Source organism: Garra rufa, chromosome 24, assembly GCF_049309525.1.
Source record: "Garra rufa chromosome 24, GarRuf1.0, whole genome shotgun sequence".
NCBI lineage: Eukaryota > Metazoa > Chordata > Actinopteri > Cypriniformes > Cyprinidae > Garra > Garra rufa.
Window position 1 is genome coordinate 14,248,182 of NC_133384.1, and position 27,432 is coordinate 14,275,613.

General features: G+C 37.9%; 1 protein-coding gene across 1 annotated transcript in view; it reads right to left on the reverse strand.

Moving 5' to 3' along the window:
* The window catches only part of dlgap1b (discs, large (Drosophila) homolog-associated protein 1b), an 86,793-nt gene that overhangs the window by 56,467 nt on the left and 2,894 nt on the right, over positions 1 to 27,432 (reverse strand). The window contains exons 2-4 of the mRNA XM_073830880.1: positions 23,219 to 23,433; positions 8,828 to 9,008; positions 924 to 1,170 (exon numbers count right to left, since the gene is read on the reverse strand). Coding sequence (XP_073686981.1) covers positions 924 to 1,170; positions 8,828 to 9,008; positions 23,219 to 23,433 — 643 coding nt within the window. The remainder of the gene's footprint in view (positions 1 to 923; positions 1,171 to 8,827; positions 9,009 to 23,218; positions 23,434 to 27,432) is intronic.

A 27,432-nucleotide genomic window follows, 5' to 3' on the forward strand; every position in this document is an offset into this window, starting at 1 on the left:
AAAAAAAATTGATATATTTTCCTTGAACAGATATGAGTGTGCATATCCTAATTATCATTTTTAATAAATCAATACTACTTAACAGATTTAAAAGACTTAACATTAGTAATTAGTAAAATTGTAATAAATTGTAATAGACACACTACCAGTCAAAAGTTTTTGAACAGTAAGATTTTTAATGTGTTTTTTTTTAATTAGTCTCTTCTGCTCACCAAGCCTGCATTTATTTGATCCAAAGAACAGCAAAAACAGTACAATTTTGAAATATTTTTACTATTTAAATTAACTGTTTTCTATTTGAATACATTTTAAAATGTCATTTATTCCTGTGATTTTAAAACAATTTTTTTAGCATCATTACTCCAGTCTTCAGTTTCACATGAACTTTCAGAAATCTAAATGCTGATGTGCTATTCAAGAAACATTTATTATTATTATTATTATTATTATTATTATTATTATTATTATTATCAATATTTAAAACAGTGAAGTAATTTTTTTTAGGATTCTTTGATAAATAGAAAGATCCAAAAATCAGCATTTATCTGAAATAAAAAGCTTTTGTAACATTATACACTATACCATTTAAAAGCTTGACTGGAGTAATGATGCTAAAAATTCAGCTTTGAAATCACAGGAATAAATAGTAAATATATTTTTACTGTACTTCGGATCAAATAAATGCAGGCTTGGTTAGCAGAAGAGACTTCTTTAAAAACATTAAAAAAAATTACAAAATCAGGTGGTTACACCAAATATCAAAATAAATTTGAATATGAAAAATTAAAAAACTTGTTTCTCACAGAAAAGGTGTAAGACATTGTGTGAATTGCACTGCATTTAAAAAATGTCACTAACCCTTAACCCTGTTATTAAAACTTAAGTAATAGTAGTTGTTTTACCAAGTTTTAAGGTGCTCGTACCTGTACTGCTCTGGATGGTTCTCACAGTAGTTGTAGTTCGAGGTGGTAAGATGGCCTGCCGTGCTGCTCTCTCCTCTTCTTCCTCCTGCGAGCAGCCCTTTTCGATGGCCCGCACGTAACTGTGGCTCCTCATGCGGAAGCATCCGGACCCTGGAAGATCCAGAGCATCCACGGCCTGTGACTCCATCTCACTGAACACACTCTCACACACGGCCTCGATCTGCCCATTCACTTCCACCTCACTCACCTGCAGGGGGAGACAATGCGTCACCACATGCTGTCACATTACCCCTTAACCCTCCTGTCATGGGATAGTAGCATATATTTAAACAATCCTGACTGAATGAGCAGCTTTCAAGATGTTAACTCAAAGCTTACTAATGTAAAATGACTTTAAATCATTGTATTTAGAAGACAGAGGAATCTAGGAAGCTCAGTGGCGTTGTTAAATGCTGCTTTACTAAAGATGTACTAAAACACATTTGACTTTCACACTAAGATTTACCCCTGGATAAAGGCGAGTTTAATCCTAGGCAACGTTTCTTACATTTTTAAAAGATGTTTAGCATGACTTTTAGTCCTGAGTTAGAAAAAAAACTGTTCAAGAATTGCTTACTAAAGGACTACCACTAGGGATGGGCGATATCTTATCATTTACGATATATCGTTAAAAATTCTCCCCACGATAAGAATTAAGTCTTCCTGCAAAAATAACGATAAAGTCTAGTTGTTGACACATTTCTGTATAAAACAGCGTAGGAACAACGCTATAGAAATGAAACTTGGATATATTTTAGAGTAGTCAATGTGCAGCTTGTATAGCAGTCTAGATTTATTGTCCCCTGAAAATTACTCAACATACAGCCATTATTGTCAAAATAGCTGGCAACAAAAGTGAGTACACCCTAAATGGACTTGTCCAAAGTGTCTATATATTGTGTTAACACCATTGTTGTCTGGCACTGCTTTAATCATTCTGGGCATGGAATTGACCAGAGCTGCACAGGTTGTTGCTGGGATCCTCTTCCACTCTTCACAGAGCTGCTGGACTTCAGACACATGGTGTTTCTCCATCTTCCGCTTGAGGATGCCCCACTGGTGCTTAATAGGGTTCAGGTCTGGAGACATACTTGGCCACCCCATCACCTTCAGCTTCCTCAGCAAGGCAGTTGTCATTTTGGTGGTGTGTTTGGGATCGTTATCATGTTGGAAAACTGCCGTTCGGCCTAGTTTCTGGAGGGAAGGCATCATGTTTTGCTTCATAATGTACAGTACATAATGGAATCCATGTTTCCCTCAATGAACTGCAGCTCCCCAGTACCAGCAGCACTCATGCAGCCCCAGACCATGATGCTACCACCACCATGCTTGACTGTAGGCAAGACACAATTTTCTTGGTACTCCTCACCAGGGCATCGCCACACATGCTGGACACCATCTGAGCCAAACAAGTTTATCTTATAGCCTCATCAGACCACAGGACATGGTTCCAGTAATTCATGCTCTTGGACAGGTTGTCTTCAGCAAACTGTTTGCGGGCTTTCTTGTGAGCCAGCTTCAGATGAGGCTTCCTTCTGGGACGACGCCTATGCAAACCGATTAGTTGATTTTATTCAGCTACAGGGATAACTGGATTAGAGATTTCCTGGAATGTCATCAGTGCTATTACTTCTGCTATAATGTTACATATGTAGTTTCTGTGCGAAGGCGCCCTTCGGCTTCTAGTATGAATTAAACAGTCCTAACGTGTGTACTCATTAATGCTTACAACACCCTATTTTGGGTAAAAATAGGAAGGATAATATTTTCTCTAAAGAAACAGGATTCCCTGAATTATTGTCATTGATATCGTTATCGCAATAAACACCAGAAATTATTGTGATAAATTTTTAAGCCCATATCACCCATCCTTAACTACCACATGGGAATAAATGTGAAATACTGAGCAAGATAACCAAAGATTAAGTTGGATATTAATAAATACAAGTTTGAAAGACTAATTGTGACCCAGGATCACAAAACCAGTCATAAGGGACATTTTTCGGCTGAGATACAACTATTTGAAAATCTGCAATCTAAAGGTGCAGAAAAAATCTAAATACTGAGAAAATCGCCTTTAAATTTGTCCAAATGAAGTTCTTAGCAATACATATTACTAATCAAAAATTAAGTTTTGATATATTTACGGTAGGAAATGTACAAAATATCTTCATGGAACATGATCTTAACTTAATATTGTATTTTTATCGTATTATGATTTTCAACATAAAAGACAAATCCATAATTTTGACCCATACTATGTATTTTTGGTACTTAAAATACAAATATACTTATGCTACTTTGTGGTCCAGGTTCACAAATGTTTTTTTAATAGTCATTAAAACACATTAATTAATTAATAATTGTTATTTATTATTTATTCATTATCTTCATTAATTCACTTTAAAAAAATGACATATACAATTTGATTCGTTAATTAATCATTTGCTATTTATTATTTATTCATTATCTTATTATTTAATGTTTATTAATGTCTTTTATTTTCAGAAATATGTTTAAACATAAACTAAAATTTTACAAAACACAAAAGCAGAAGCAAAATCACCACAAAGAATAAAAAAAAACACAAGTGTATTAGTGTGTTTAAGAAAAAAGAAAGTGCTGTTTAGGGTCATTTGTTTAGACTTTAGTATAGATTTATTTCTAATCAACTTAATGACATTGTTTCAGCTTAAAATGTCATGGGTCCTTAAATACCAAAATGAACAAACATCACAGCTGGGATTAGTAATAGGCTAAATATTGATGTAAGATCAATAGTCGAGGGAAAATGTGCAAATCATGAATCCTGCAGCTGCCATTTGTCATGTAGGCACAATTTAACCCTCTAACAGCCAAGCTGTATCTTCAATAATAAGGGTTAAACACACTAATACAGATAACAGACGAGAAAAAAAAAGAGTGCAAAGGGGAGGAAATCTGTAAAAGTGAAAGCAAAATCAGGTGTGGCTGCATCACTAGTGCTTTTTTTTATATACTACAGCCGTGAAGCTAAAGAAGTGTGATTGGATTTACACAAAAACTTATTAGAGGAAAGTGGAAACAGGATGTAACTGAAGGAAAAATACTGAGTTGTGATTGGAGGAATAGACAGCAGACAGTTTGTCATTGGCTAAAGCAGTCTACAGAGAGACTGGCACCAAGATTTGTTAATCATAGTAGCAATAAAACCAAAAACCCTCAGAAAAAACACACCTACACCAACACATATGTATGCATGCAACGCAAACACATGCCCACACATGTACTATACACATGAGGAGCCAATGAATGATGGGTTTTTTAGTGAGCAGACTAGGCTTTTTGTCACCGAAATGATTGATATATCCTCAGGGAGCTGAAAAGACACACATTCACACACACATGCCTGAGGGCAGTGTCTTTTTTCGTGGGTGGGAGGAAGCAGCTCTCTAAAAGGTTAGGGCTGTTGTCTGTCTGAGTGAGCTGTCAGGCTCTAAACACTCACCGGTTGTAAACGCTGCCCTTCACCTTATCCCAGGGCTACAGAAGCTAATCTTGAAAACTCACCTTAAAATCCCAAGGCAACAGACACTAATCCTGAAAACTCACCTTGAAAATCCCTTAGCTACACAGGCTAACAAGGAAGAACACCACTTAAAATTGCTTAAAAGGCTTTACTGACACTAACTCACCTTGAAAATTACTGTCAAGTATTAAAACTACCAGGAAACGTGAGAACTCATCTTCATAAACTTAATATTTTCTTACTAGCATATACTCCTCTCCAGTTAGCTACAACAGCCCATTCTGACAGAGTAGAAGTTTGAATTATTTTACTAGTATGTAGGCTACTTGTCGTAGTTCTGTCAATCGATTAAAAAAATAACTAATTATTCTACATCTTTAGTGAAATTAATCATGATTAATTGTGATTAAAAATTTAATTTTTTAAACACTTTTATATTGCAATATTTTCAGATTAAATTTTCTAATTAATGTAGAAACAACATAAATATTTTTCATATTTTTTATCGCTGAGGGTATCACTGATACCAATATTATTGGTGTCTTTAGGAAATGTATATTTCCCCCTAATATTTAACCATTGACTATAGCCATTTAACATTACAGTATAATTGACAGCTATCAATTTAACATTTATTAAGCTTTAAAAAAACAACATCTTCCAATTTAAGTGAACTTAAAACAATCTAGCAGGAAATATACAGAAATTAAATAAAGTTATCAAACACTAAATAATAAATTACATTTAGAATAAATTCTTAAAGCTACAAAAGTTATTGATTTCCTCTTTTTTTGTTATTTGATTAATAGACATATTTAATATTTAATATTTAATGGGGCTACTTTTGAGCTAGTTTTGAGTAGCAATTGGTCTGGTTTTGTTGTGAAAACCTGGCAACCCTGGATCTGACACACATGCTCGTAGTTTCATTCGTGCTTTAATATGAAATGATATACGCTACAGGAACGTTGCTGCTAAATATTTTGAACGCCGTTAAACTGGAAAAATGAACGGCCTGATGCATTAAAGCATTCATTTAGACAGCACTAACTTGTCGGTGATGGGGAAAATATTACTTTTGTAATTCTGAATACTCAATAGGACGGACTGTATGTGAATTGAGATGAAGCAAGGGACTGTGTTTAAATATTTCTGTAAGCATCTAGCCAACTCTTGTTCTGTCTGGTATAGTAATCATCGTGGAGTTGTACTGACATCTAGGCAGCATTACACACAAGTAGGGATGGGAATCGAAAACCGGTTCTTGTTGAGAACCGGTTCCCAGTGTTTCAATTCCTTTGAATCGTTTGCAAAATTTGCAAACGATTCCCTTAACGATTCCAGTGGGCTCGAATGACGTCATCACGCGCATTGCGTACCTTATGCACGTTGCGTAGCTTACGCTCAGTCAATAGTAAGCATGGCGCCTAAGCGGAACAAACGCTCAAAAGTCTGGTTGTATTTCACCAAAAAAGACGAATATAGGGCAACTTGCAATAAAAAACTTGCAATTCCTCAAAGGGAGGAAATACCACTAACATGCTAAAACATTTGCACACACAGCATGCAATAACAATAAAAGAATGTTGCGTTTTCGATCCGCTCCGGACTAACAGTTCTCAACCCAGCAGCGACAGCAGCAGCAACAACGTTAGCATGTCCTCGGCTAATAAAACTACAGGTAACTAATTAACTAACAAACACTGCCATCATATTAGCTGTGTAAAAACTTGCTGTTAGTAACGGTTAACGTTAAATGAACGCCTTCTCATGCATTACATTTAGATGACCATCACGAGAGATGCTAATCAACAATTTGTTGTCCCTTTTCTTCCAAATGAGAATCGATAAGGGAATCGATAAAGAATCGAATCGTTAAGCAGAATCGAAAATGGAATTGGAATCGTAAAAATCTTATCAATTCCCATCCCTACACACAAGCACTAGTTTTGGTTACTGATACAATTGCGGAAATGCTCTATAATTAATTCATTCTGAGTAAAAGTGTGCAATAACAAGAGATAAAGTCTACCTGATCTCATCACGAAAACGCAAAATACGTACCAATAAGAATATATCACTGCAGTTTCCAACAGAAATGAATACTAGAGGCGGTAAAACAGCGAGCACTTGTAATAGTTTTTGTACACGGTTATCATTACAGCTTCATGTTTCGCTTTCTGGACGTAAAAAGCTTGCTCGTTAGCTCAGCCGAACTGGACTTGGGTACGAATCCCAACAAAAACATGACTCACAATGAAAGAGCTGAAAGATGAGAGATCAAAAGGCATGTTAAAATGGCATGTTTGCGATAAATTTTTATGTCATACTATCGGGTAGGTTTAGGTGTAGTGCAGATGGTACGTCATTTTAAAACAATACGGAGCATTAAGAGTTATAGCGCCACTCAACGGACATTTCAAGTCAGAACTAACATGTACAAATCAACATCTCATAAAATGTACCATATGTAGCCTACGTTCATCTGTTTCGGGGCAAAAAAATAACTGCTTTAACGCCACTCAGTGGACATTTCCCATCGAAGATGTCACGAAACGTACATGGCCGTATGTATTTCGCGGTATATAGTTCCCTACAGGTACGTTTTCGTCATGAGATCAGGTTGGATAAAGTGAGTAGTATTCGGCTAGTCATGTGATCTCAAAATCACGGCCACCATGAGGCGACCCACTCCCATGTAAATGAAACAGCTGTAAACAGGCTACTGATATGACTGAAGTCTTCATTTTATGCGAGTAAACATCATTTTGGGGGGAAATGCGTAAAGGTGGACTTTTACATTTATACATTTAAAACAGTGTGGCAACTAAAAGCCCAAAGTATACTTCAATAATGTACGATAAAGTATGCATACAGTGTGTGAGACGTAAATCTCATCAACATAACATGCACATACTGTATGCACACAGATGGCTGTTTACGCACATGCTATTAAATGGCAATGTGTTTGTGTCAAAACTGAAGTATACGTGGGGCTTTAGCCTTACTGTTAAGAAGTAGGGCTAAGTACTAACTAGGGCACCTTAAACACAGTATTCACAAACACACAGTGCAAAAGTATTCATACTCTTTCATTTTGTCGCATTTTGTTATGTTGCTGCCTTATGTTAAACTGCTTTAAATTACTTTTTTCCCACATCAATAAATACTCAATGCACCATAATGGCAAAAAAACAGGTTTCTTTGCAAATGTATTAAAAATTTTAATGATTCCATTGCATAAGTATTCATACCCTTATCTGGGACAGCTGAAATTTAGCTCAGGAGCGTTTAATAGTTCTTGTAGATGTGACTACACTTCAAGTGAAGTTAACCTGTGGCAAATTCAATTAAATGGGGTATGATTTGAAAAGGCACACAAGTCTTATTAATATAACTAACTAATAGCTGAAAATGCATATTAGAGCAAAAACCAAGCCACACATCTGGGAAAGAGTTCAGAAAAAATTCTGCCACACTGAAGGTTCACTGAAGCATGTAGTCTCTAATATCTTTAATGAAAGAACTTGAAACAACCACGACTCTTCCTAGAGCTGGCCTCCTGGCCAAACTGCACCAAAATATTGAGATAGCCTTGAGGAAAACTTTCAGTACCAACAGGACAATGACCCTAAGCACACAGCAAGAGTAGCTCATAGACAACTCTTTGATTGACCCAGCTAGAGCCTGGGCTTGAATCAAAGAAGATATGTCTGCCAGAGCTTGAGAGGTAAAGAGGTGAGGTGAAGAATGTCAGATAATTGTCAAATGTTGATGTGCAAAACTCTTGCATCATATTCAAAAAAGACTTGAGGCTGTATAGGTGCTTCAACGAAGTACTGAGTAAAGGGTATGAATACTTATGCAATGTACTTATTATGGTTTTTTATTTTTAATAAATTTGCTTGTCTTTATGGAGCAGAAAGTGTAGATGTTGATGTTGATGTTGTTGTTTTTTTTTTAATTTAACATAAGGCAGCAACATAACAAAATGAAGGGGTATGAATACTTTCGCAAAGCACTGAACAACTTGCAATGCTAATCCTAATCTTCCATACCATACTGGTGGTATGTGAATTAGGATTCTGAATAATGCATGAATGAAGAAATGAAAAAGGATTCTATGAGATGATTAATGAAACTGAGCAAAAATTGAGTACTTGAGCAAAAATATAATTTCTTTTCATCTGCATGTTTTCCTCCCCTTTGCAAACCTTCTTGAAGGCTGACACTGAGGAAGTCTCTGGTTGGAAATCACCTTTAGGATCTGATCCAGGACCAGTTGTTGTTTCCCACTGGTGTAAGATCAGTATCTTAATAGTGATTTCCACCAGAGAACGAGGGGGCGATGACCAACCTGGCTGATGGTGCTCATGGCCCTCATGTAGCTCTCGTTTCGGGAGCGAAATTTAGGTGAGGCCAGCAGAGCGGCCGGGTCCAGACTGTCCAAACTGCGGTTGATTGAAACCTCACTCACCGCTCGCAGGTAACTGTGACTTCGGATCTGCAGCTTGGGGGAATGGGACTCTGTACTGATCCTGCACACAGAAAGAGAGCGAGAACAGGTGTACAAGAATTTAATGAGGGGTGAGGATGAAATGAGAGGTGAGATTAGTCTTGTAACTCACACTTATTCATCATATTCATGTGTATTCTTTCTCCAACAGAGACCTCATACTCATTACCGCTGACCTAAAAACAACTCGACCTGGTTATGTGTGCATGCTAGTGTATTTTTCATATATCTGACACCAATGTAAACATCAACTCCTCACAATTAGTACTCGCATTTGACTGTTTGTGTTTACATGTGGATGGGCAATCAGGTCCTTGAAATATGAACACAGAAACACATTAAAACATGAATGCACACAAACACACATTCTATCCCTCCAGGTCGAGTCAATCTTAATTATGGATGTGGCTCTTAAAATAGTATGCAGTTACAGCAAGAAAAAAACACACATTAGTCATTCTTCACTGGAGTGAGGAATGAAGAGCGAGAAAGAGAGAGGGAGTAAAAGAGAAACAGAGGGAAGAATGCAGGTGTAGTGCATGGAGCCAATCAGACATGAAATAACTAGTTATATTCCTTAAATGACTTCTCCCCCATGATTAACACCTATGTGCTATGAGCCAGACCTTTGTTCACTATCCAACTCATCCCCCCACCATCAAGATAAGACTCTTACAGGAATGCAGATACACTTTCCTTATTCAGACATACAGTCCCACATACAGTTATATAGAAATGTACACATATCAATGTGTTACCTTTTCTTATATCGTTGTTTCTGTTATGTATGTCGGCCTCAAACATTAATCCGCAATAGGTGAATCATTGTGCATGCTAAGACTCACGTTTAGAATCACTCAGTCAACCGAGAAGATTCATAGATCATGTTTGGTGTCTATGAGCAGCATTTATTATTCCCTAAATGTTAATGTTTGTGGCATCTTAATAACTCCTTGCTTTATATGTATTATTGAACTTTTGAAAGTTTTGTGGCCAAACAACCAATCAGCTTCCACATGCGAAACCCCATTGTGAGAGACAAAGACTTTCAATCTTCCCTCCAAAACTCAGATCAACCGGATTGGTCAAGGTCCAACTGTGGGCGTGAACGACCTACAGGTTTATAAACCTTGCCTCATCTCTCTCTCTTGCTCTGGCCTTCGGGACACAAAGACACGTCACCCGCACCTCCCCCCAGGTCCATGGGGGGGGGGGGGGGGGTCTCACCTAGCGGAGGAGATGATGAGGCCTGCAATACTCTCAAGGAACTGGAAAGGACTTTCTGAACTGAACACAAACGGAACAATGCACAACAACAACAAGCTTGCAAGTATCCGTCCTTTCTACAAACGTAGATAGCTGCGTTTAAGGCGTTTTATAAAAGAAACGATTTCAGGATGTTCAGAACCGTTTCATTCCTGTCCCTTTGCAAACTCACTTTCTGTCTCTCTCTCTCTCTTACTCTCTCTCTCTCTCCCTTACTCTCTCTCTCTCACTCTCTCTCTCTCACGCGTTCTCTGTCTATTTGTGTTTTATGTACGTTTGTCTATGTGCGATCGTTTGTAAGTAGAATAGTTTAATAAACAACCATATATTCACATATAATGATTCTCTGTGCTGAATGCTTACATTACAAAAGTCACTTAAACTGTTTCGATCTCATATTGCTACCTTAAGCCCTATTCTGTTCAATTGTTTTGACTCCGTTCTGGTTAGTAAAATGCGTTGCCGTGACGACGAGCCAACGTCAGAGTAATGGATATCACTGAATAATTTGCTGGACAAAGAAACCAGTCGATATCGTTATTACTGTTACTGATCAGAAACTGGAAATTGCGTATATTTAATGACGATTATTATACACGATTTCCTGTGAGTTAAACTGCTTTCCCTGACTGAAATGTATGTTTTAAATAACTCATTTCATCCTATTCATTGGTCTAAGACCTGGTGGAGTTTGCAGTGTATATGTGATGAGAGAAACAGTCTCATGCATATACACACATATATTGATCATCTTAAATTCTTTGAGCTAACCAAAATTCTCTACATTAATTGGCGTTAGAATGCGGGGCAGTTTTAAACTATGTGATGTGAGCAGCTCAGGAATAATTTGTGTGTCTGCATGCTTGTGTATTCAAACTCGGCTCGCGACTCGCGTCTCTTTTGTTTGTGTGTGTGTGTGTTAGAACGGTGTGGCCAAGCCCACCTTTAACACCTTCACAGATGTTTGAGCCTCTCGCACAGAGAAACTAAACCACTGTTGAAGATGTAACTTAACTGCAGTTTATATATTGACCCTATAAAACGAAGAAATCTTTTATAGAGCGTCCTAAAGCCACCCTAAATTGAGCGAAGAAAACCTCAATTTTTGCGTGAAGAAGCTGATTGAGCGATGTTCCTCTTTCACCTTACAATGGCCATATCTTTATATTTTGAGTGTAGATAGATTAGCCATTGATGTGCACTCCAATGCTAATCAGCTATCTTGCTCCTTTGGGTTAAAACCTCAGCTTAGCTAACTGATTAGGTTGACCCCGTTTGCTCATCGAATAGATTTAATATAGTAAACAACTTCGCGTTATTACTGTACAAATCTTGATCGAGTGTTATTTATTTGTTTTGTGCAAAGCACACACAAGTCTTGTGTCAGCAGGCTGACTCAAGATCAAGGTGCACGCATCGTAACTAAGCAACCTTTTAATAGTGTAAGCATCCTATTAAGTTAAAGTTTGCAAAACACATGTACCTGTGTTCAGTAAAACGGACACAAGAAAGATACACCCGCGATCACGCATCGCCACGGTAACTGCGCTTAGATGCGCGTTCAAATCCACACAAGGTGGAATCTGAAATCCCGCATAAAAGGTATTTCCTTCTATTAAAAGATAGAAGTCTGTCTAAAACCTCTTCCAATACCTATGCCTGATTTCATATTATTTTTTTATTTTATTTTTTTTTTTATTTTTTATTTTTCTTTGAGCAACAACGCTTATAGATAGTCCCAGTCAGTCTCTCCCTTCTCTTTTCCTTTTGATGTTACATTATTAATTATTGTTATTTAAACCATAATGATAATTAACATAATGTATGTTTTTTTTTTGTGTGTGTGTGTGTGTGTGTGATTTAATTTTAATTATTTCACCGCCTTAGATTCAACTCTCCCTTTAGCAATTATAATTGTATTTGCTCATTTTAAATTTTTGATTAAACAGTCTTGATTTAAATTTAAACTTTGACCAAATCGATCAAGTTGCACTCTCACTACCCCGGGTAATTCGGCCCATCCCAGGGGGGCCTTTCTCTCTTTTGCTCTCTCAGCTCTGCCATTTCCCAGGTGTGACGACTCCATAGCGCCCCCACCCGGTGGGCCCCGTCACTGACCTCAGGGCTGGCAGTCAGCTCACTTTCTCTCTTTTGCTTTAACCCTTTATACCTCTCTTTCTGATGGATTTTGTTTTTATTTTTCTCCCTATTAGAGACTGAACCTGTCTGAACATCAGTGAAATCTTTTGGTAACTACACCGATGAACTGAATAGCTCCAAAGTTAATCGCTCATCATTAAGTTTACTCATAGTTTCCTGTGTTTACCCACACAAACTATCTTACCCCTTCTTTACAGCTAGGATAATAAGCGTTTAGTTTGCGTCACCATCTGATGACATCAGTTAAGTACGCAACACATAGCAACATTTTAGCTCATTAGTTCTGTACGGACTTGCAGTGGCTCGTTGTGCTTTGTCTCTCCCTCTCTATTTGTGTCAACATGTCACCATCCAGTCTCGCCATCCAGTCCAGACAAGGCAAAGAGGCCATCCTGCCCTGGGTCTAGTGACTACAGCCCCTGAGCGGAGAACAGCCGGACGACCGCGCACACAGGCGGATGGATCACGATCCAGTCAAGAGCTACGGCTGCAGAGAACCAATCAACTCATCTACAGCCCGGACCATCAGTGACCACGCCCTCAACAAGATCGTCTGACTAAAGCCGCAGCGGAGAAAGCTTCACCCACGACGGAACCAGGACAGCGCGCAGAACCGCCTAGACCATCTGGATGTTCAGAGATAGCGGATGAAGAGGACAAGGACCTACACGAGGAGAGAGGAGAAAAGCTTCAAGACACGCCTGCAACACCCCCACAGACTGAGCGCAGAGAGCAGTACAGGAGAACACTCCTAAACAGCGGAAGCTCCCTTTACAATGGACCCAGGCAGACAGCAGCACTCATGCCACGGCCAAAGCCTTTTAAGGCCTCCTGCAAGCAGCCTACGCCGAAGTTCAAGTAACGACTCCGCAAAGAAACACAAAGTGCGCTGAACCCAGCACACCTTAAAGAACTCAAATGCTTGCAGATAACAATATGAACAAACAGGAGAGCTCAACACAAAATCTCTCCCGGGCCTAACAGCCCACCGTTCACACCTCACACGCCAGCAAGCTGGCCGGGAATCTGACAGCTGTCACCACAAAACGCTGTCCTCCTGAACACTGCAGTAGGCTACAACACACGCCTGTCTGCAAAACATTGACTTTTAAGCAAGAACATTGCCCAGTGTGACCACGAGACAGATCTGCTTAGCTCCACCTCCAGCTAACAGGACCCCAGCCATTTGTACCAGCAGTCAAAACTGTCAAAACTGAATACAGCAGCTAAGAACACGACTGCTACGACCAGCATCTGAGCCTACGTGAGACAACGCGACAGGCACCAAGGGAAGATGGCATCAACGCCAGAAAATCTTTCCCCTCAGATATCCACATCACACTGTGAGTCACCACCCAAATGCTACAGCCTTCTTCCGTACAGCGATTGCTCGATCCAGCGGACTCTACAGACCGCCGGAAAACAGCCAAGCACCAGAAGGCAATAAAGATTAGCAAAGTGATTGTCCAGCTGCCCCATGCCAAGGGGGGACGTCTGACTGACCAAGGTGAACAAACATACAGTGGTGTATGGGAGCTGAACACGCAGCGACATCACTGTGTGGGAGTGATCTGAGATCAGTGCAGGCCAACACTGAGGACACCTGTGCTCTGAACTTAACCTGGAATAGACAATGCAAAACCTGCTACGTCCTGTTTCTCACAGCCCTACGATACTCCCTCAACTGCGAGAAAGCCTTGCTAGATAAGATTACTCCCAGATGTTTACACTCTGGCGAACGAACTACCTGCATTCACCAAAAGGGGTCACTGTTCGGCTCAAAACACAGTGTGGCTAAAACCCTAATGCTGCACACACATTCAATGGAATACGTGAAGCAGTGCCTACTCTAGAAGCCACACCCCCTTTCTGTAAAGTAATCTTTTGCAGTGTACATACCATTCAGGTATTTCAAATACTTTAAACAATTCCGTCATGAAGAGCCTAAAGGAAAATGGCCACTCAGAAATGGTGCCAAGCTGCTCTCCACATATGACGATGATGCAGAACTAATGTCATGTACAAGGCTCTCAGCAGAGCCCAGCACCCAGATGACAACAGCTGCGCTGCACAAGCCATCCAGCGATGTGCCAAGCACACCAGAAGACAAAGGGAATCACAGAGACCTGCCACCACTGTGTGATGTGTATAACTATCAATGCCTGCAGACCAAGGGTCCCACGCACACAAACCCATGTGCTTATAGACCAAAGAGCGAGGCAAGACACGCCCAGAGCAGGTACCTAGTGGAAAACGACAAGCCTGTCCCACTGCAACACCTTAAGCCGGGCCACTTGACATCACAGCACGAGTGACGGCAATCGGATCAACCCTTGTGTCACAGCAAGTCGCAAGAACTCCCTCTGAAAATTACTAACCTGCATAGACTCAAAGTAGGCTAAGCTCAGTTTCAAACAACACCACTCAGTTTGAAACAGACGAGCATCAACAACTGTTCCAGACAAGCATTGCCATCACAATAAGAACATTACATGCTATTCGTGGAAAAACAGTGAAAGGCCCAGAAAAAAAAAACTGAGGGATTTTGTGGCTGCCTAAGGTTTTCAACAACAAAAACCCACCCACCCAACCCAAGCATCGCTTCTAAGCCACAAGCAAACCCCTCACGCTGCTACGCCGCCTGCATCACACCCATGCACACTGGCTCCACCTACAAAATAGCTCTGCTAAAGCAGCCTCTGCCAATGCTGACACTCAACCTTGCACTGTCCGACCACACTAAGGCACTAAGCCGAAAACAACTCAGTGATGTCACACACATGCCGCATCTAGATGACACATCCTCACATTTGTTCCTGATAACCAAACACCGCCACAGCTCCCAGCTTTCCAGGAACAAAGGGGGGTCATTGCTGATGTATGCCCAAGATGCACCGTGCAGAATACACCAGAGTACCAAAGCCACTACCAACGCAAAAGTGGCGCACTGCCAAGCATGCAGTGACAGAGGACATCAGAATATGCTAAGTTTGATGCCAGCTCGAAACCAGCAGATTTCAAACGACACAGCCTCTCTACGATGCAAAACAGCAAGTCGACGAGAAACATCTGTGAACGTTTACCACCAGATGGCACCAGAAACGACACCCGTGTCAACTTAGAGACCACCCGTGTCACCACCTACATTGCTCACCAGTACTTCAGTGAAACATGCCTGAGTGCGACGCCTGCATCCAAAGAGCGCAGGAAGCCAAAAGCATGCCGCAGCCAGCGAGATCCACAATAGGAACTGTGAACCAGCGTGTCTCGGACATCCAGCCCTGCCACTCCACAGGCCCAACAGCAAAACCCCTACCAACACCACTCAGACCCGCTCAAGTCAGTGTCGACACCCCCAACATCAGACGCCTGATGACATTTGAGCAAAACAGCGGGATAACAGACACCTGCTGCCCTCCTGCACCCTAACCGGGTCCGTCTGAAACTTTCTTTACACTACAAAATCTTTACGACAATTCTCTGCGAACCCTGGAACTACCTGCCCTCTCACAAGTGAGAGTCCAACCAGCGATTCCAGACTGCAGGGACCACAGATACTAGATAACAACCACCTGACACAGACCAACCTGGGTCAGGATGACAAGTGACAGTGCCTCGACACCTGTTGCACAAAGCTCGAGGACCCATACCTTGCCACTGTCTACATTATCACACCTGATAACGTCGACCACGGCACCACAGCCACTCCTTGAAGCACCAACCTCCAGAGAGCCACCTCTCTCTTCCAGCCATGAGTGCCGGGTGCATGCCTGATTGTTCCGCACCTTTGACGTCGCTCGCTGTTGTCTGTTGGACGGACAACAACGTTCGAAAGAGGGGATATGTAGTGCATGGAGCCAATCAGACATGAAATAACTAGTTATATTCCTTAAATGACTTCTCCCCCATGATTAACACCTATGTGCTATGAGCCAGACCTTTGTTCACTATCCAACTCATCCCCCCACCATCAAGATAAGACTCTTACAGAAATGCAGATACACTTTCCTTATTCAGACATACAGTCCCACATACAGTTATATAGAAATGTACACATATCAATGTGTTACCTTTTCTTATATCGTTGTTTCTGTTATGTATGTCGGCCTCAAACATTAATCCGCAATAGGTGAATCATTGTGCATGCTAAGACTCACGTTTAGAATCACTCAGTCAACCGAGAAGATTCATAGATCATGTTTGGTGTCTATGAGCAGCATTTATTATTCCCTAAATGTTAATGTTTGTGGCATCTTAATAACTCCTTGCTTTATATGTATTATTGAACTTTTGAAAGTTTTGTGGCCAAACAACCAATCAGCTTCCACATGCGAAACCCCATTGTGAGAGACAAAGACTTTCAATCTTCCCTCCAAAACTCAGATCAACCGGATTGGTCAAGGTCCAACTGTGGGCGTGAACGACCTACAGGTTTATAAACCTTGCCTCATCTCTCTCTCTTGCTCTGGCCTTCGGGACACAAAGACACGTCACCCGCACCTCCCCCCAGATCCATGGGGGGGGGGGGGTCTCACCTAGCGGAGGAGATGATGAGGCCTGCAATACTCTCAAGGAACTGGAAAGGACTTTCTGAACTGAACACAAACGGAACAATGCACAACAACAACAAGCTTGCAAGTATCCGTCCTTTCTACAAACGTAGATAGCTGCGTTTAAGGCGTTTTATAAAAGAAACGATTTCAGGATGTTCAGAACCGTTTCATTCCTGTCCCTTTGCAAACTCACTTTCTGTCTCTCTCTCTCTCTTACTCTCTCTCTCTCTCTCTCCCTTACTCTCTCTCTCTCACTCTCTCTCTCTCATGCGTTCTCTGTCTATTTGTGTTTTATGTACGTTTGTCTATGTGCGATCGTTTGTAAGTAGAATAGTTTAATAAACAACCATATATTCACATATAATGATTCTCTGTGCTGAATGCTTACATTACAAAAGTCACTTAAACTGTTTCGATCTCATATTGCTACCTTAAGCCCTATTCTGTTCAATTGTTTTGACTCCGTTCTGGTTAGTAAAATGCGTTGCCGTGACGACGAGCCAACGTCAGAGTAATGGATATCACTGAATAATTTGCTGGACAAAGAAACCAGTCGATATCGTTATTACTGTTACTGATCAGAAACTGGAAATTGCGTATATTTAATGACGATTATTATACACGATTTCCTGTGAGTTAAACTGCTTTCCCTGACTGAAATGTATGTTTTAAATAACTCATTTCATCCTATTCATTGGTCTAAGACCTGGTGGAGTTTGCAGTGTATATGTGATGAGAGAAACAGTCTCATGCATATACACACATATATTGATCATCTTAAATTCTTTGAGCTAACCAAAATTCTCTACACAGGGAAAGTACAAGAATAGATTTAGAGGAAGAGATGACAGTGGGTGAAATCAATTAAAGCTGCAAATAATGAAAAACAACAAAATAGTAGATGTTCGCTAAAGTGTACTATAAGAAGGAAAGAAGGCAGGATAGGAAAAAAATAGGACAATGCTTACGTATTCTTGTTATATGCTGTTATTTTAGGAGCTCTGCATTTTACAAAGACAGTTTCCACATGTTGTATGTTGTAAATAAATCATATATTTAATACGTTTACATTAAATATGTTTCAGTTACTGTATGTAAAACACAACCATTATAGTTGATTTTAACATAAATAATGATCATTTTTCAAAATGTTTGACAATTGGTTGAAGTTTGCTGTTACAGTATGACATTATCATCAACTGAAATGTGACTACAAAAACTGTCAAAATTAAAAATTGCAGATACTGCATGGCTCAGGTTCCACATCTGTGGAATTGTTTTCCAGAAATAAAGGAAATATCCGTCTATAACGAGCACAGGCCTCAGGGGATTGTATATTTATTATATAACGCTTTTTTTTTCTCACTGTGTATACATGCTGTTGTTTAAACACACATGAGTTTGTACTGTATTTCTGTGTGTCTGAACAGAAAGTAAGTTTATGCTTCAACGGTTTAGAAATTTCCACTTTAATTATGTATTATTTATCAGCACAGTTTCATGTATGTGTGTGTGTGTGTGTACAGGACTATGTATATGCAAGTTTGAATGTGTGTGTCCATATCTGAGTTAAAGGCACAATGCTCTGATTATAAATATTCTATGCCGCGGCACTTCCTGTCAAGTAGAAAGGGATAAAGAGCACACCACAGGAACCCTACACAGAGTTTGACGTTCCCTAAACACTAAAACACTAAGAAGGGAGTATCTGAAGAGTTCAAATTGTGTTCATTTGGAAGGCTGATGGATATGCTTGAGTAAATTAAATATACAATTTGACCTGTTATGCTTCCACGTACATACATTGTATAAAATACAAAATATTTAAATATGTTTTTTAAAATAAGTCACTTATGCTTACCAAGGCTGCATTTATTTAATAAAGGAATACAGTAAACAATATTGTTATTTTTATTGATTATTATTATTTATTGATTATTATTATTATTTTATATGTAAATTAACCTTTGATGGCAAAGCTGAATTCACAGCAGTCATTACTCCAGGCCAATGTTGACTTTTTAAAAAATGTTTAAAAATCTAAGATTATGAGATTAAAGTCGTAATATTTCGAGAAAAAAGTCAAAATTACAAAATAAAGTTGAAATATTAAGAGAATAAAGTCAAAATATTTTGACAATGAAGTCAAAATTATTAGAATAAAGTCAACAAATTACAATTTTATTCTCGAAGTGTTTCGAGAATAAAAGTCAAAATGTTTTGAGAATATTACGAGTTTATTGTTTTGAGTTTATATTCTAGCCTTTTGCACATGCAAATGGCCCGGTTTGGGAGCACCGGGAGATATTCCAAAGTCTCAGCTTTCAAAATCTGTCAGTTTTATAGCGAAATATAAACAATATGTATATTACAATAATGTGTTTTTTATGCTCTTTAATGTGGCGTGACAAATTGCTGTATTCCCCTCAATTTAAGCGGCATATGAATCAGTCATCTTTCCAGTTACAGTGAGACATTTGTTTCATTAAATTAGCCTATACTGTCTTTTTTTTTCATTCCTTCTGATGTTCCTTCACGTTTATATTGTGCACATATTTTGTGATAAAACTGACAGAATTTGAAAACTGAGCTGTGTTATATTAAAAGCAACAAAGCACAAAATTATTGCGATTACTGGGTGGCTGATGGGCTACAAATAATAAATGGAAGACGTTAAATATTATTTCCAATCATTTACTATATTATACCGTGAATAAAACAGCTTGTTAATAGTCACTTATATACCTCAGAAAAGACAACAATATAGATTATGTTAATGAGTTAATGAGTCCACTTCAGAGGTTCAAACATTTTATTGTTGTTTTTATTTTAAAAAAATTGAAGAATGAAAGACTGGACGCCACAGACGTTTTTGCAGAATATGAGGTGGAATTTTCACGGGAAAAAAAACAGTATAATTTATTGAAACAAATGTCTTATTTATAAACGAAAAGACGACTGATTCACATGAATACAGCAATCTGTCCCACCAAATTAAAGAGCATGAAAAACACATTACTGCAAGACACATTGTTTGTATTTCACTATAAAACTGACAGATTTTGAAAGCTGAGACTTTGTTTTATATTAAAAGTACCAAAAGCACAAAGCTTATTGCTATTACTGGGTGGCTGGCGTACTACAAATAGGCCTAATGAATGCAATTGAAGACGTGAACTATTAATGCCAAGCTATGAGTACAACACATGGTATGATTTCTTTTAACGGTGCCATAGAATGGAAAACTGTATTTACCTTGGCATAGTTGAATAATAACTGTTCTGTACATGGACATGACATACCATAAGTTTCCTCCTTCTTATATAAATCTGGTGTTTGCAAAAGACCACTGAAAAATAGGCCAATTCCAACATAACACAGACTATGACGTTATAGTTTTGGGATCATTAATAGTCACGCCCCCAACATTTGCATAGCTGAATCATCAGAAGTTCAGCAGGTAGTCTACGTAAAGCAAGGACAATAGCGAAAATGGCAGATCATGGAAATAAATTTTATGTTCCAGGTTTTGGAGGAGATGTTAAGTGCAGGGATGGCGAGCCACTGAAGGTACGTGGTTAGCTTATTGCTAGTGGTAGCCTGTTACATTGCAGTACATAAGATTTCACTTACCACATAAACAGAGTAAGGAGAGATTACTACGCGGACGATGGTGAATGATTTACAGATCCTGAGCACCACTTACAAGCATCTAAACTTGTAAAATATGTGGTAACTTCTGCAGCTGTAGTATAACATTACACAGAGCTCGGCAATCGCAATTCCCAGAAGTGAAAGTAAAATGATTGTGCATTCAAAACGGTAGTTTCAATGACCCGCATAATAATATGTGTGAACTACTGAAATGAGCCGCTGTGTGAAACAGCCAATCAGAGCAGAGTTCATCATTATCATTCATGAACCTTCCAAATATGGTAATAAGAGACAATTTCATTCTAGGAACAAAACCTAGGGTTGTAAATAAACTTGTAAAACCATTTCTGGACGATTTTTGCCCTTTCCTATGGCATATACCTTCTATGTAGATATCAGAGATTAATTTAAAATATTGTATCAATTCATTCTATGGCACCTTTAATAATCCCACATATATTCAAATAAATTCTGGTGGCCTGGCAACTTTTCCCAGTGCTCCCAATCCATTTGCAGGCTATACTCTCAAAATATTATAACTTTACTACAAATTACAATTTACAAAGTACTATATCTATTATCTACCATTTAAATCTCGTAATTTCAACTTTATTCTCAGAACATTTCAACTTTATTCTCGAACCGTTTAGAATTTATTCACAAATTTTCAACTTTAAAGGAGAAGTCCGGTGTGATATTGACCTAAAGTGTATTGAATCAGGAGACCGAGTGTGAACGTACCTTGCATATCTCATCTCGGTTTGTGTCCTGCAGTCTGAAATCTGGGGTTAGTTAGCCGACACTAACAACAGGTTGTCAATGAGAGTGAATGGGGCATCGGACTAGCCATGTAAATAAATCACTGTTTTATGCCATTTACGAGGTACAAAGTAGCTCCACACTTCATTGGTAGACTTCCAAGGGCCCTGATATTTAAATTGAGACATTGAGAACTCAGAAAAAGCACCGGTAGTTTATTTACAAGAAGATTTATACAGACAGTACCTGGAAGAAATTTACCGGCCGCCGCCATCTTGAATTTAGTCACGATAAGTCGAGTGACGAGCAGGAAGGAAACTACAACCTGATAAGTTCCTTCCTGGACTTCTCCTTTAATCTCGTAATTTTATATTCAAATAAATTCCGGTGGCCTGGTAACTTCTCCTGGTGCTCCCAATCTGGGCCATTTACATGTGCAGGCTATACTCTCTAATTATTAACTTTAATCACAAACTTTTAACTCTTGAAATTTCAACTTTATTCTCAAAACATTTTGACTTTATTCTCGAAATTTCGACCTTATTCTCGAAACATTTAAATTTTTTTCTCATAATTTTCATTTTATTCTCGAAACATTTCGACTTTATTCTCATAATTTCCACTTTATTCTCAAAACATTTGCACTTTATTCTTGTAATTTCCACTTTATTCTCGAAATATTTTGACTTTATTCTCAAAATATATTATGATTTTAATCTCTAATCCCTTTTTTTTTTTTTTTTTTTACGTGGCACTAAAACGCTGTCATAGAAAACAGTTGTGCTGCTTTTTTCACAAAAAATATGAATAGGAAAGTTTAAAGAACAGCATTTATTTGAAATTGAAATCTTTTGTTACACTATAATACTTTTACTGTCACTTTGGATCAGTTTAATGCATCCTTGCTAAATAAAAGTATTACATTCTTTAAAAAAGTTTGTACTTAAATTATTACACTGCACTGATGAGCATCTGCTGTTGTCACAGCAAAGATGCTTACATTATACGAATGCTGTGTTTGCAAAGTTTACACAAAAAAGTGTGCATTCACACACACACACACACACACACACACACACACACACACACACACACACACACACACACACACACACACACACACACACACACACACACACACACACACACACAGAACCAAAAGCGTGTGTTGATTCTCTTTATAATGCAAATCAGTTTGCTCTCATGAATAACTCTCTGGGATCCTAAAAGTGACTCACTTCATTGTATATAATCTAAGTAGGATATGTTGTCACTTAGTAGTAGTAGTAGTACACGGCTACAATAGCAATATACATGTGAGGTTTTAACATAAATATTGAAGCCAAGATCAGTTCCTGCATTAAAACAGACCCACTTTCAGACGATATAACGGTGTGCGACTGAAAGGACTTGGAAGGAACTTTAAAGGCGCAGGAAAATTCCCTTTGAATTGACTTTGTTCTGTTGAATTTTTAATAAAGGGGAGAGTGAAAGGATTTCACTGTAGTGGTAAGAGTCTCAGGACATGAAGGGATTTCATATGAAATTGCACCGAGTGTGTGCATGCATTTGTGTGTGAACAGAGGTGGGTTTAAGGACGGGACTACACCGTCTCCGGAGACCCATCCCAACAGCACTTAGAGATGCGGAGTGGGTGGAACGCCTGTAAAATACCATGTTTAAAATGACCCCAGAGAAGATGACGATTCATTGAAATTGCAGGCGGATTCGACAGGTCCAGGCACCTGCACACTAGATGTACACATACAGCTCATTTATTTAATTTCCCATGTGGTTTCACAGCAGCAAAATGCACAAGCTAATCCATTTTCAGACTCACTTGAGTGTGGTCATCTCGGTAAGGGAGGGCTGGGTGGCTTTCAGGTAGCTGGCTCTCCGGGCCTGGACTTTGGGTGATGGTTTAGGGCTGCAGTCCGAGTCTCCGCTGTCCTCCTCCGCCATAGCCTTGATGTAGCTGCCGCTCCTCATCCTCCTGCACGGGATCTCGTCATCCTGACCCACAGACGAGAAGCCACCCCACTCATCCTGAGGAACCTGCAGAGAGTGAGAGACAGTTAGCTTCTCATAATCATCTGATCTCCCTGTGAGACTTAAAAATAACGACAAGCAATAAAGCAGTGCAAGATGAAGATAGATAATTGAGAATGAATTAGATAATAAACAAAACCAAAATGATTAGATAGTAGAGAATATGAATTCATATGATCATTCAAACATTATACATTAATGAGCACAATTATTTTTAAACAGTTGCAAATTGCAACTATATTTACATCTAAAATTGTTTGCAGTGTTATTTATGTTATTTTTAATTAGATTTCATTTTTATATTTTCGGTTTTTACTTCTTTTATTAGTTATTACTATCTTTTATTCCAGTTTCAGAAACTAACGTATTTAACAGATTTATTTCAGTTAGTTGGTAAGAAAACATTGCTAATTTTTAAGTGATTAAGTAAAAGTAACTTTGCTAACTTAAAGTTATTTAATAAAATTATCATCAAATATTTAACTATAGATAATAATAATAAAAAAAATTAATAACTGTTTTATAAACAGCTGTTAACTTACCAAATAGTAATTAGTTTATAAATGCATTTTATAAATACTGTAAATAATTTAAACATACTACAATTAAAAAAAAAAAAAGTTTAATTGTAAGTAAAAGCATTTTAAGTTAAGTTGTGTCAAAGTAACAACCTGCAGTGTTTTTTGTGTTTTGACAACATTTAAATACTGATGAACAAACTTCTAAAAACATTGAAAGCATGAAACTGAAAAAAAAAAAAAAAAAAAATAGAAATCAAACTGAAATATTTAGACAAAAATACTGTAAAATGTATTGGACCTAATTATATGCATATTTTTTTTATATGTGCAAAATATTTATATTGTTTAAATGTTTCATTATGTCTATGTATTATTTAAAATGTGTATATAAAACATTTGCATATACTATTTAAATCTTTTTTTTTTTTTTCTAAATCTAATAAACCAATTACTCATTTCTGATATATGAAAGAAGTTACACTACCAGTCAAAAGTTTTTGAACAGGAAGATTTTTAATGTTTTTTAAAGAAGTCTTCTGCTCACCAAGTCTGCATTTATTTGATTATTAAAATACAGCAAAGCAGTAATATTATGAAATATTTTTACTATTTAAAATAACTGCTTTCTGTTTAAATATATTTTAAAATGCAATTTATTCCTGTGATCAAATCTAAATTTTCAGCATCCTTACTGTAGCATTCAGTGTCACATGATCCTTCAGAAATCATTTTAATAAGCTGATTTGCTGTTCAAGAAACATTTATTATTATTATTATTATTAATATTATCAATATTTAAAACAAAAGATCAGAACTTATAGAAATTAATACTTCTATTTAGCAAGGATGCTTTAAATAGATCATAAGTGATGGTAAAGACATCTATAATGTTACAAGACATTTCTATTTCAGATAAATGCTGTTCTTCTGAACTTTCTGTTCATCAAAAAAAAAAAACCTGTAAAAAATCTACTCAGCTGTTTTCAACATAATAATAGCAAAATGTTTCTTGAACAGCAAATCACAATATTAGAATGATTTTTGAAGGATCATGTGAATGGAGAAATGATGTTAAAAAAATTTAATAATTATTTTAAATATTAAAATATTTCAAAACTGTACTGTTTTGTTGTACTTTGAATCAAATAAATGCAGGCTTGGTGAGCAAGAGACTTCTTTAAAACAACATTAAAAATCAAACTTTCGACTGGTAGTGTATATAGTTATATTTGAATCAAGAGTAATGCATTGCAACTGTTCATACATAAATGATGTGCTGATCAATGTTTTAAAAACGTAAAAAATGCTTTGTAAATGACTGTTAACTAATACACAACAAATGCTTACTGTGTGTTTATCCTAATGTATCAACCAGAACCCCTCTCTGCTGGAACTACAGATGACGCAGCTATGACTATGTCTTCTCAGTCTCTTCCCACATTATCTCTATAACATAAAACCTCTTTGATACATCACATAAAACACTCTAAAAAGTTAAAAGCGCATCCTGGCACAACACGCACGGCCTTATGCAACCCGTGCCCACACACTAACACCTGCTGCCCCCACTACAAAAAGCAATATTGACTTCTGCACAACCAACATCATTATATGAAAATGATCTTGAAAACATTTTACACCCACTTGCACTATTCATGTACGACGCACGTAATGTGCACTTCTCAAACTCTCACCTCAAAAGCCTCTCACCTCTCTGAGATGAATAACAATCATTTCATATTATCCAGCACGGCTCGGTTTCTTTTAAAATCTTGCACCATTTTTAGTGGTCAGTGAAGTAGAACTAGTGAGCTCAGCTTCAGTCCCACTCCGTGATGTGCATTGCATGCTAACGCAATTCTTTCACACGCTCTACTAGGGGGCGAAGCCAGCAACCTATCCTCCGTCACCGAAAACAGAAGAGAAAGGGGCACAAAGAGAGATATTGTTCAGACCAGAGGAAAAGATCCACTCTCTACGGAGTCCTACGTTTTTTAAAGAGTAGCAGATGGAAATGAGGAAAAAGTGCAGAGAGAGAGAGAGAGAGAGAGAGAGAGAGAGAGAGAGAGAGAGAGAGCGGCAGAATGGAAACAAAGTACCTCAATGCTACTTCTGCTTGAAAACTATGGTTGCTATGAGAATGATCGTGACCTTAGCTTGAAAGTATCTACTGGCAACTAAGACATCTGGAGTTATCCACGGCAAGTCAGCGTACTTATAGTCAGGCTAACTCTATTAGCAGACAGACTCTCATTACTGCAGATGGGGGCTCAGATACGGGAACTCTGGCAGTTCTCCTTGGAGTTCTGCCTTTTGATTTAGTTCCTCTATCTCTCCTGACTCCATTATCTGCAACGTCTTCTCCTCTTACCCTTCTTCTCTCTTTCTCTACCTCTCTACCTGACTCATTTTCTCTCTCCTCCTGTCACTTCACTACCTTTGTACACATTGAAACAAGTCTTTTTATCGTTATAACAATATATATTTTTTATCCAATTAACTTTACAATACAGTTTCAAGGTTGATTTTTTTCATGAGTAATTCTTTCTTTCTATTCTATAAAAAACATCCAATAATAGTATGTTGTTGCTTTTTGTTGTTATTATTATTGTTAAGAAAGAAAGAAATAAAAAAGGTTAGAAAGATGAAACTCAAATATAGTTGTGGTCAAAATTGTACATACAATTTGCAGTATCTGCAAAATATTAATTATTTTACCTAAATAAGAGGGTTCACACAAATGCGTGTTATTTTTTTATGTAGTATTGACCTGAATAAGATATTTCACATGAAAGACGTTTATATATAGTATGAGAAAATATTAGTTGAATTTATAAAATTTTATCCGTTCAAAAGTTTACAAACACTTGATTCTTAATACTATATTGTTACCTGAATGATCCACAGCTTTAAATTATTCATATTATTTTTTTGTGATAGTTGTTCATGAGTCCCTTGTTTGTCCTGAACAGGTAAACTGCCCGCTGTTCTTTAGAAAAATATTTTAGGTTTGCCAGCATCTTTTGCTTATTTATTTATTTGCCTTTATCATGATAGGATAGTGGAGAACAGACAGGAAGCAAAGTGGGAGAGAAAGAGGGGGGAGGAATCAGGAAAGGTCCTTGAGCTGGGATTCCAACTTGGGATGCCCATAGCGCAATGGCGCTATATGTTGGCGCATTTACCTGACATCTTTTTTGCATATTTGAACCCTTTCCAACAATGACTGTATGATTTTGAGATCCATCTTTTAACAAGGAGGACAACTGAGGGACTCATATGCAACTACTACAAAAAGTTCAAACACTCACTGAAGCTCCAGAGGGAAACATGATGCATTAAGAGCTTGGAGGTGAAAACTTGAAGATCAGGGTAAACTGAACTTTATTTAGCTTCCGAAATACATGCAAGTATTTTCTGTAGCTTCTGAAGGGCAGTAGGCTACTAAATGAAAAAAATATATTTAGGCAAAATACGAAAATTC